We start from the raw sequence: 12656 nt of genomic DNA, 5'->3' as shown, positions 1-12656 counted from the left end.
CTTACTACAGTTTAAAAATACTTGCTCTTGCCTCTACCTGCAAACCGCACATCTACCTCAACGTGCTGCAATAACTGTCAAGTGTGTAAGAGCAGTACTCAAGAACTTCACCTTCTTTTATTTTCACTAGACTAATTGCTATTCTTTATTATTGACTTTCAAATTATCTAGATTTTTTGTACGATAATAATATTACAAACATTTCTGAAGAGATAATTTTTGAGCATGTGTGTATGACAACGCACACACACCTGCAAGTGTCCTAGCAAGCTGTTAGGATTAGACAGTTCCTGCATTAATAAAAAGCAATTTTTAATAGCTTCATGTGAAAAGTGGGTTACAGAATTGTCTTAAGTTCATAACATCTAATGCCACTGGACTTGAATTCTTAGACATATCTAATAAATAAACAGAAATTAAATATTTAACGGAAAACTTGAACCTGATAGCCACTAGCTTTTAAAACTATGCAAATGAAATTAGTACTATGCCTGAATATTCCTTCATGAGCTGAAAATGATGAGTCAGCCTTTTTGTCAAAGACAAACATTCATTCACTTGGCTGTATAACTACTGGAACTTCTACCAAACAGAATGACTGTGAAAGACTCAGATTGCTCAACAGTTCTCCCCTTACTGAATGATTAAAAGGCATAAATCCTGAAAATGAATGGGAAACCAAAATTAAAGGATTTTATAGGCATAAATATGCAAAGAAAGAAAATGAGGCTGGTGGAAGAAATCTGATCCTATTGCCTGGCATAAATGGAAAAAAAAAGTTGGTTTAGGTTTTATGCATTTTCAGAATGCCTGTTATTTCCTTCTTCATTCCTATTTGAGTTGACACAGATGCAACATACATGATTTACATGCATATCTCAAAGGGTGTTTGGTTATTCTCAACTTTTTCCTCACTATTTTATCTTTCCCACAATCTGCAAACAAGTTTTCAGAGTTAATCCACAGAAAAGGTGCTGTACTTAATTTTCAAGAAGAAAGTAATTCCTGTTTCTGGAAAACAATTACAAAAGCTCAGTACAAAAAGTACAAGGTCAATATACATTTTCTCCAAAACAAACAAACAAGAAAAAGTGCAGCTTTACTCATCTTTGGACTTACTACAGATTTACTTATATTCGCAATTATTTAGGCCCCTTCAGTGCAGTGTAGTATACTGAGAACCAATAACCTGCAACCAACAGCAAATGGTTGTCCCTTCATGACATGATTTTTCTAACGTTTGAAGAAAACTGGGCAAACTTTAAGATGATTATACAGTAGGACTCTAAGATCTCACTAAATCACTTCTGTAGCAGGGCAGAATGGCAGGCACAGGAACCTGATAACAAGTGAAGACTGAGCTCAGAGTAGTTTTGTAATACAAAGCTAATTCCTTTTATTTCTCAGTGCTCTGCCCAGCCAAAATGCTACATATAACCAGCCAGAACCTTGGCAATAACGAAGAGGAAATCACCATGTAGATGTATCGTATGCTCAGTGCCCCAACGATACATAACTGTGGGCCCTGCTGAGAGCACCATGGGTCAACTCAGAAGAATGAGGACTATCAACTTACTTTTAAGTAACTCTTACTCAGAAAGGTCCCAGATTTTACACTGAGATAGGATATCTGCTCTTATTTTAAGAGACAAATGACAGAGGCTCACTGAAACAAGCCTTGAAAACAATGTTTTCTGGAAACTCTCACATATATTTTATAAGGATGCATAAGCACTGTGATAGTCATTTTAAAGCCATCAAGATTGAGGCACATGGCAATGAAGTAACTGGATCGAGGTCACTAGGCAAGCCATGGCAGAAGTAAAACTGCAGAATTCCAAGGCGCTGTATCTATGCTGTATCTTGGAGCCTGTGCTACCTCACTGGTGGCCCTTCCTGCTCCTGTTTCCTCCTCAGAGACCTCAAATTCTTCTCTCTTCTGTCAGAGAGGCTTTAGCAACTCATTTCAATTGGACTTCAAGAAAAAAAAATACCATTTTTACTTATGAATGATAAGGTAACATTTATACAATCAAAAAATTAAGAGAAATTTCAAATAACTAGATTGGTATCCTTCCACACTGCTTTATGATGATAATTTTCATTCACATGACAGACTGCAGTATTTCTGTATTAGAAGACAGATGTGCAGTGTACAGTATGTACAAACTTCCTGTAATTTCAATAGTAGGCAGAAGAAATGAAATAATTTTTTTTTTTTACATTGACTATCGTTCTAATACAGAAAACTTCTGAACAATTAAAACTGTTTTAGAAGTCAGTCAAGTTAACAGAACAATACAATTCAAATGCTCAATCTCTGGCTACAACTAAGCATTTAAGTTGTCCAAAATCATGATCAAAGAGAACAATGTATTCTTATTGGAACTTTATTGAGAAAGTTCTCTGCAAATGAAGTAAGAATAACCTAAGTTATATTTTGCATTAATGTCTTAGTTTGCTCTATATCCCATTACACACACACACACACACAAAGAGGCTTGAAAATATTTTGTCTGCTAAAATACAGACAAAACTCAGAAGTTAATGGTTCATTTTTTTATTCCTTAAAGGAATCTAAAGAGAACAGTGAATTCATTCTGTGTTAGCAATTTAAGCGGGGGGACATCTGTGTTGCTTTGAATGCTTCTTTATTCACCTGTACTTGTGTGGAACCCTGGCAATACCCTTCATAAAGAAATAAATTGAGAAGGAGATTAAGAACAGTTGGAGTTATTCTGGCAAAGGCAATTTTTTACAATTCTCCAAGGATTCTGATGATTTTAGTAATGATGTTTCCCTCGCCTGTCTCTCTCCCTAAGTCTTTTGCCCTCCTATTTTGCATCTAAACAGCAATTGTGTACAAACTAGTGAATATTTAAAATAGAAAAACACTTTACAGTCTTTAAAATATGCAGCCACTTCTTCCTTTGATATTCACTGCAGTTAATTCTGATGCATTTATTAATGTGTAAATATCAGACACTTCCTTTGGCATTCCACTCTCCGTTTGCAATTCATTAACACGTTGTTATTTTAAAATATTAGTCTCTGAGAAGACACCAGATTTTCGTTGGATTGGTCTCACACTTGAAAAAGCATTTTTATATTCCAAATGCATCAAAACAGCAGAATCTCTAAGCAGATACTAAGTGGGATTCACTGAAACACAATGTTAGTTCTAATGGATGGATGATTGTGTTTGGTCTTTTGAAACTTTGAAGTATAGGTAAGTCTTGATCACACAAATTAATAAATCCTAAAGCTGGAGTTAACAATAACCATTACACCCAAATTCTGCAGCTTAGCCCAGCCAATTTTTCAAAAGGTCAGGTTGTGAACTGGAGAAGATCAGGGAGGTCCACTGCATAGCTTTGTTGCCAGGCATCTCTCGTCTGGATTGTTGCAGGCATTTATTAGTATTCGTCAGCAGACTCAACAAAGCAAACAAGAAATTCAAGCACGAATAATAAAATGAAATGCTGCTATATAACCCTTTGTCATTCAGCAAATATGGGACTTTTTAGCTACATTGTTCCTAAACCTGGGTTACTACTTTAATTTTTCTCCACAGTGCTGACTGAATGAGTATGCATGTGTGTTAAATGCAGAGCTCCCTTAACAACTGCAGGACTGCCATTTAATCTGTTGGTAGATGGACCATTTCCTGTGGGAACTCTAGCTATGATTTCCAGATCCACCAAATAAATCTCAGATTAAGATTCCAAATGAAACCTGCCTTTGGCAGATAAAAAATGTCAAGATGGATATAAACAGTAAAATTATAAATTATCTAGGTGTTGCACGATGACTTGATGTGCATTTTTTGTTTACACTTTCCCCGATATCACAACTATACAAGGCATTCATCAAATGTCACACTTTCATAATATTGGAGGCATCATTAAAACTGTTTGGCTAAGGACCTTGAAGTGTTTAAGCAGTAGCTCAAAAGTATATTTGTGCAAAGTAGAAGAATAAATTTACATATCAGCAGCAGCTCATAAGGGATGGGTAAATATTCTGTTTATCTCTCATTGTAATTCAGGTTAGTTTAAATACAGGGTTTCAGGATATCATTACAGCCTATATGGCGTTATTACATAATTTCCAAACAGTGTCTGCTAGAGTTTTACTAAGCATGCTGTGTTTATGTTTTCTAAACCAGCTAAAAACAAAGTAAACCCTCCCATCTCATTTTTCTTCTGCTATTGTCATACCAGACAATTGCTGTTCACATATAACCCCTTCCATTATCTAAATCTTAATGATCCAGAACTCCCTTTTATCTAGGCAGGGTCATGTTTCCTGATGCCCATTAATTATAGTGAAAATTCTCTTATCCAAATGTACTCAACCTCCCCTACTGCCAACAAACAACTAAGGCTTTGCTGAATTAGAGTTCTAAACAAAATCCCAGAAAACTACAGCTTTAGAAGTAAAGAAAAATATTGTAATTTTAAGTGTCCGACATAAAAGAAAGGTCACTCCGCATAAAGTGCCAGTAAGACACTTTGCCCACGCACCCGTTACGCTGAGTAAATGGTCTACTAAAGATGCAGGTGAACTCTCAGATAAGAGTCTCCAATGCACTCCCTGGAGAACCTTTTTTTAATAAATTTGTTATGTCTTTGCTCTGAACTTAAGCTTCATTCTAGTTGTTATTAAAATAGAAGCAATGAAGGTTTCTAAAGAAGAAAATAACCAAATTCCTTTTGCACTTGTGCTAGGTCTTCTAAAGCTCCTCCCGAAGCACTACATAAAAATTACTGTGGTAGTAAGCACTGCGCTCTCTGAAGCACATTTCAAGACATTCTGAAGTTAGCTGCACTCATACCTTAAACACTTAAGCGATACGAAGTGCAATACTTCAAGGTGTGCATTCTCCCCATCTTTAGTGCTTGCAATACTCGGTGCAGATAAGGCACTACACATTTTCAGCGTACTGTAAAGGGTCTAACAAACTCATATTCACAGCACTCCAATGGGACAGGCAGATACTGGATACTTAACTGTGCTTCTGATGAGGAGTCTTTCTGCATGCAGCCTGGCCAGAAATGCAATGTATTTACCCATTCAAAATGTACAAGGAAAGAAATGGGATGGAAAAAGGAGACATGAGAATTTATATACATGAAAGGGTGATTATATTTACAGAAAAGACCAGACAGTATTTGATGATTTTTCAGTTATCATTAGCTCCTTTTCATCTTCTCAGTCATGGCACACTATTCCCTCTTTTTCCATGCAAGATGTTTTCTTCATCTTCCATACTTAGTGTTGCTCAACAGTTACTAGCCACTCTTTGTATGTTTGACTCATGCAAACCTCTCTTCTGCCTCCTATACTGTGCAGAGAAACCTGAAACTACCCTTGCCACTTTGCAAGGGGATCTCTGACAACTAGCACACAGCGAGTTCGATGCTGAAAGCCCAGCACACATGGAAGACACTAATCAATTGAGCCACGTGCGCGAAGAGGACTCTGCCTCTCTGCATATCATGTAGATTGTTCTGCATACACACCCATGCAATATCCAGGTCTTCTTTCTTTCCAAGGTAAACAGCATTCTTTACTGCTAAAAGAGGGAAGGAAAGGAAGAACAGTCTCACAGTGTCTCCTGTTGAGGCATGTAAAAGAAGAAACAGACCTCAATATGACAAGTATGGTTTATTCTGCCTCTACTACAGCCTTGGAAGAAGGGCTTCAGATTTAGAGTGTTTACAGCTGTGATGGATGTATTCTGGAAAGGGGAAGCAGCACCTTTACAATTAGTTGCTTTTTGACCCAACTAGAGCGTCAGATGAAAAACCTTTACACCACCACATTACTTTCAAAGCTTTCTTTACCCCTTCATCTTTGTGTGTGTGTTAAAGTCACACAATAGTAATTCCAGACAAAAAGTCCTTGTAATTACTATTACAAAACCAAACCCACAAAAAAAGTACATTCAATCATTGCACAAGTAGAACAACTTACTACTTCTAATAAGATAGTCTACAAATACACGGTGAGGAACAGGAATTTCATTTCTAGGAAGTTAGCAAAAAAAGATGATTCATTTTACATAACCTATGCATATGACTGTACATTGCCTCAATTACCATGAATGCAAAAGGGATGGCTGACAATTAATGGAATTTATAAATGGGAGTAAATAAATGCAAAAATATTTCTAGAGAGATTTTACTTCCTGAATATTATTCAGTACACAGCAAAAGAACTAAAAATATTTTTGTAAGCAATACACTGGCATATACACATCATGACCATGACAATACAAGGAAAGCTATGGCCAGATGCTTAACAGGAAGCACCATGCATTCATGCAAGACCAATGCATGCACAAACACACAATGCAATTAAGACAATTGTCTACATGTAAGCTTATCACATGCACATGTGTCTGAGCAGCTGTATATACATAACTTGTTCATTAGGTCTGCATATCTGTTTTCCTCTTCTATTTTTCCTGAAGGGAGCAAGACTGGAAAACAACAGCTCACCACCAGATAAAACACTTACTTTTCAAATTTCCCTGTACAAGCTGATTCTGCAGTTCTGTTCCAATCTACATTATCACATCTCTTTAAAGCTAGAATCTCCTCTGAACTACAATTTCCAGACACGTAATTTTAACGTATTTTTACAAGCCACACAAACACTCTTTTGAAGGATAACAAGCTACAGTGGAAGTGTCTATATGCATCATAACTAAGAGTTGACATCAAATTCTTACAGGTGAAATTGGTCCATTGACTTACATTTCAACATGTGCTTTAAGTAGTGGTTTAGAAATGTATTTATTTCTGTGCTTGAAAAAATAACAACCACCTTTTAAGGAAGCAAACCACTTTGCCATTAAAAAGAATCTATCTATTACGTTGTTTTAGGAAATTCCAAATAATAATTACACAATGCTTTTCATTTCAGAGTCAGCAAAATTACAACTTTGTTGTCAAAACAGACCAAACAATACTTGATATTTTAAGACTTCACCTAATTTCTGCCCTGTCCTTAAAAATCATAGATGCTCAGAAATACGACACAGGCAAAACCATTACAATAGTGAAAGACTATATAATACAGAACAAGTATAGCTGCACCTATTCAAACACAGTACATGATATGAGTCAAATGAGACGCAAATTTAACTCCAGTATTTGCACACTCACCACTTTCCTGTCCTGCTAACTCTTTTGGAAAATTGACATATCAAGTCCTGAATGTATATGTAAGTATGAAAAGCACCCAATTTCAGGTTCCGTCTTGTGTTTTCATAGTATTTGTGTTTGTGCAGTTTTCACCATGCATGTAAACCCTGCTAAAGTAACAACTCCACCCAGGTGCCGTGTGCTTCCCCCCACTCCTGCCACTGCAATGCAAAGATATGCACCTATTTGGCAATATAAGTTTATTTTTATAATGGACTGCCATCCTAGGCTTTCTAGCTTGGATCCTGAATATTTTTCATTTGGAAATTACAGAGTCTTCACTGGCCTGCTGCCAATGCTCCTGATACATTCTCTCAAGTATTCTTAGAGAGAAATGAAAAAAGTCACTATCCTCCTATTAAAAACTAGGTGCTGTGGAGACAAACAGTACATTTAAATTAGATACAAACCCAAAATAATAAGCCTTGCACATAGACTGTTCTTTAACTCTTCCTAATATAGTAGAACAGAGACAGATAAATGTCTTCAATCCATACAGACATATTATATTCCAAACAACACGGAAAGTTAAAAAGAAAATATCAACTATCAAACACTTCAGATATACTCTTCTTAAACACTACCTTTCTTTCAAGTATTTTATTTTATAACATCTATTAACAGGTTACATATTATCCCACATAACTGCCATAAACCTACCTCTTCTCTGTACCTAACATTTTTGCTGTTTTTTTTTAAATTCTCATCGCTTGACTGAATTTTCTTCTAGTCAGCCGAATTTCATCTCAGATGTGCTTTACTATCCTTATTTTTTGACAAGTAATTTAATTGCCAACATTTCAGTATGTTATAAAAAAATATATTGGAATAAATCATGATAAGGTTATTCTAAAAACAGCTTTTAAACTTCCAAGTTACAAGCAAGGAACAACTAGACACAGTACAGTACCAGCCGCAAAAAGGAAAAATACCACAGATGACAAAGCAAGTGGAGCACAAAATGGTACACACTTCAACACAGACATTTAAACAGAAGATTAAAAGTTGCTTTGGTTTAGTAGTTCAACGAGAAAATGCACCAGAATGTCTACCAAGGGTACATATTGAACATTATGTTGCTGTAATTTACCTATTATCTTTAAGATAAGAAAATGTAATTTAATTGTTAATACCCAAATAAAATTCTAAGAATAAAAAATTCCTCATCCAAACCACTATGATGACATAAGATTTATCCATAATCCCTTTTTTAAACTTCCCTAGGAGTAAAAGCATAAAGAATTACGTGACTTATTAATGATTGATCTAAAAAAAGTGTATCGATTTTACTTTTGTCTATATAACAACTGCTATTCGATACAGAAACATGTAAGTTAGCTTGGAAGAAATAGCTTTCTAAACAGCACAAAATATTAACTTCATGCATCAGAAAAATAATACACATGAAACTCAGTAACTACCCAGTTTTTAAAGTATCTGTGAGCAGCAGAAGAATGCCATTTCTTGAAAGCAGACAGAAAATATTTCACAGAGAATCAGTTTATGGTATTCACTTGCCTACTTTGGAAAAAGTTAACCTTTTGAACCATTCTTAGGGTATGCTGACCCCTAAAGGTCTAAAAATACTAAATCTGATTAAGCCGTTACACATTTAAAGTATAAATTGTCAGAATATAATTCTCCACTAAGTTACTCCACCATGCCTACTTTTGTTTTCAGAGTATATGATTCAAAAACATTTTTAACTTCACTCAGTAATAGCTCAAAATTCCATGAATTAAAAGGGGTCTACAAGTAGTTTATTTTACACAATAATATAGATAGAAATTCCTTTACATATGTAAGAAATGCATCATCTGCAAGACGGAGTATTTCTTCTGTCTTCTAAACAACTGACTTTTCATGAGAAACTTGACATTTATTATCTTTTGAGAAAGAATACATAGTCTAAAATTCAAAAAAAGGAATACACAAGATGCTATCAGGCTCTGATACAGGAGGCATCTTTGATGTTGACATGCCTATTCATTTTTTTTTTTTAACCTACACATAGCCACTGGAAAAAAATCCACCCTTTTATCCCTTTTATGATGTACTGAAGGTCTGCTTCCTGTGTCTTTCCCTTTCTTCAATCTACACATTATTATCTAGTCACAAGCGACTTTCTGACAATTATCTTCTGTAAAGTCAGTCAGACACAATATGCTCTCAAACTCAGTGCTTCTTTTTTTCCTTTTTTTTTTTTTTTAAGTTGCTGCCATGAAACATAGAAGAATGTATCTGAGAGCAAAATTTTGGCCATCCAAATACAAAAAGATCCTTCCATCCTGATGGAGATGAAAACTCCATGAACCATGGAAGTTCCAAGTTAACCAAGGCCCCCTCTACCTCCAAGCCTACCTTGCTGTCTATATTCTGTTGAAGTAATAATGAGAAACTCATTAGTATTAATAGATGGCTTAATCATACTCTAGCCAGGTGTGAATAGCCAAGAAAGTTACTTTAAGGCAGACTTCAGACTTCTTGTTAACCCATTAAGGAAAAAAAGGTTGGAAAGTAAAGTGCAACGCACAGACTAAAAATTTAAGTAAGACTTCTCAAGGTTATACAAAAACATTTTCAATAACCCAGAAAATAAAAATAAAGCTGATGATCTACATTCCTGTAGCTGCTCTCCTATTACCCCAAATATTTTTAAGAGGCTGTGTGTGGTTGTGGTTTTTTTTTTTTTCCTCTTTTCTTCCAAAGTCAGTCATATATCGGCAAGAACAAATACATTCCAGTCACTGCCTAGCACTGGTACAACACCTGAGGTTCCTTATTAATATCTTAAAAGTCCTTACCTTTTGACCAGTTCTCCATTTGTTCTTCTGAACTTGTTTGATCTGGCACTGAGTCCAGTTTTTGCTTGATGATTTTAGAGCTAAAATAAAGCAAACTCTAGATAAATAAACTTGAAACAATGTATTATAACACACCTACACTTTGCCTTCATTTGACAGAAAATTTACAGGACAAATGATTTAAAAATATTAATAACAGGACAATAAAGTCTGTGTACTTTAACAGTCAATGCTAAATTATATCTCTCAGTAAAATATTTTTTCTTCACATATCTAATTTTTATAATGGTTTGGTTCAGCTTCCTGTTGCGTGTAGCACCTTCATTGAAAAATTTATTAGTTGTCTTCTTGTTCTAGAGTCTGGTCTTGGAAGTACATGCTACTGAGCACAGCCCAAATCACACTGAGTGGTCCTGCTAGAGGCAATGAGACTGCTCGCTTTGGTAATTATTACAGATGGTGGTATGCACTTCACTTTACAGCTTTCTTTCTCCTGTTTTAATTTCCTGGATAAAATACAGGTAAAGTGGCCCATGACCACTCCAACTCTGAATTTGCAGGTTTTCCTAAACAGCTAAATAATCCCTCCTAATATTTGCATACATATTGCTTCAGACTATACAGTTAATTACACAGTTGCAGTATTTCATATAATCAAAGATCTTCCGGAAACAACCCTCGATACTCAAAAATAAGACCTACAGTAAAATGTTACGCTTATCAGGTAATATTTTGAGTTTTAAAATACATACTCTCTTATATGTTAAAAATTCAACTGTATTCTATATTTCAAGGAAATCTAAATAAATCAGTGATCTTGCTAATATAGTAAGCTTACCACAAATTTTATTATTTACTCGAGCACCTCTTTTAAAATGTAGTATACAAACGATAATTTTTCATCTTTAACTACGTAGTTGTGCTTATTTTGTATGTTTTCCCTGCTATATTTTTTCTACATTTATTAAAAAGATACAACATATGCCCTGAAGAGGCAGTGGCTGGATCATGAAAATACCCAGAGAGCTGTAATTGGGCTGATAAATGTAAGAGTTAAAAAAAAAAAAAAAATTAAGTACACATTTTAAAATTCAAGCATATTATACCAAGACATATGTTCTAACTAATAAAGCAGCAGAAGAAATTCTTTTCCTATACAATACCAAAAAGAAGGCAGATGTTTCCATTTTTACCTTTGAGATTACAAAAAATAAAACAATTGTGCAGACACTTAAGATTCAACACTAACATTTACATTAAGCATTCAAGAAATACATATTTAGCTCATAATATTTGTTGTTAACTATAAATGTGCATGAGAAAAAAAAAAACATGTATGATTTGATGTGCTTAGGTCTTAACAAAAAACAACAACTTCACCTCATATCGCAGAACACTGAGTTCCTTACAAGAGTCCCTCAAATGAAGCTGTATGCTTCTTTTTCAATTCTGTGTAACTGTGTTGATTTGGAGTTGGCAATCTTTTCCTAAGTTCCTCATTTACTTTTGGATTAGCTGAAAATATAGAAGGTTATTAATATCAAGAAATAGGTTTCTGTCAATGAAGCCATTTCCCTACATATTGCACAAAAAGGTTCATAATAATTGCAGTATTTTAATAAGATATTCATATAGCAAGACATGAAGAAAATACGGTATTTAATAACCTCTGGAGTATTTTAAAACATGTCTTAGGGCCTTAATGTGCCTAGTAATATACTATTTAAAACCATAATTTTATCCCTCCACAATATACAGTCATTCTTCCTCGCCATTTACCCAGCTAATGAATGCCAGCAATTAGTAAAATGTAATCCCATTGCACAATCATTTTAATGCTTTTAGCACTCAGAAAAGTAAACACCAAATTAATACTGCTCAAGCCATATCAGATCCTAGTTGGAAGCAAGCAATTATAGTTCAGCTCCTCAGGTGTAATTAAATGATTGGAATGATTTAGTTCCATAAATGCAAGTTAATTCATAAGCAAGCAACAAATATACTGGGAGTAATTACAAGAAACATTGACAGTCTAAGCAGGGCATGTGCCTTCATGTACCTGATGTAGGAAAATGCTGCCCTCTCCTGGAAATAATAGACTATGGCACGGGAATCACTGGAGACGCAAGTCAAGAGGCTCATTTTACAGACTTTGTCTTCAAGGTGAAATATGTTCTGCTAATTAATAGGAATTTTCTGGTTTACACATATAGAAAGTAAAAATATCATTGATATCAGATTAAGGCAACCTATCGATCAAAGTCAAACAGAAAGACCTTTTGGGGCTCCCTAGGGTTTGCAGTATACTTCCCCTATTATTAGAAATAAAAATGTTAGTAAATAGAACAACAAAATATTCCATACACTAAGTATGTAAATCGGTTGTTCTGAACACAAACGCTGCAATCGGTATCTAATTTATGCACAACACTTACACATCATTCAAGAGGTACCTTTACAGTAGATACTTCGAACACAGGGTATTTTTAGAACCCAAACTTACTGAACCATCGTTATTCAGAGAGTGTTAAATTTTGCTGCATCAACAACAATCAGAAGCTGGCCATGAAGATTTTCCCAGGAGGAATCATCAGAAAAATTAAATACAATTATTTTAAAGCTTTTCTTTACTTTCATT

General features: G+C 34.9%; 1 protein-coding gene across 13 annotated transcripts in view; it reads right to left on the bottom strand.

Annotated features, from left to right (window-relative positions):
* The window catches only part of MIPOL1 (mirror-image polydactyly 1), a 195846-nt gene that overhangs the window by 149032 nt on the left and 34158 nt on the right, over positions 1-12656 (bottom strand). For 6 of the 13 annotated variants that reach the window (XM_075503173.1, XM_075503172.1, XM_075503169.1 and 3 more), the window contains 2 exons: positions 11399-11533; positions 10019-10098 (listed from right to left, as the gene is read on the bottom strand). In XM_075503173.1, coding sequence (XP_075359288.1) covers positions 10019-10098; positions 11399-11403 — 85 coding nt within the window. In that variant the 5' untranslated portion in view covers positions 11404-11533. Of the gene's footprint in view, positions 1-10018; positions 10099-11398; positions 11534-12077; positions 12197-12656 lie in introns of all 13 variants that reach the window. The other 7 variants (XM_075503170.1, XM_075503168.1, XM_075503165.1 and 4 more) reach the window with 3 other exon arrangements.

The sequence above is a fragment of the Mycteria americana genome, chromosome 5 (genome assembly GCF_035582795.1).
Source record: "Mycteria americana isolate JAX WOST 10 ecotype Jacksonville Zoo and Gardens chromosome 5, USCA_MyAme_1.0, whole genome shotgun sequence".
NCBI lineage: Eukaryota > Metazoa > Chordata > Aves > Ciconiiformes > Ciconiidae > Mycteria > Mycteria americana.
Note: the sequence above shows the minus strand (reverse complement) of the source record. Positions and strands in the feature narration are given on the sequence as shown.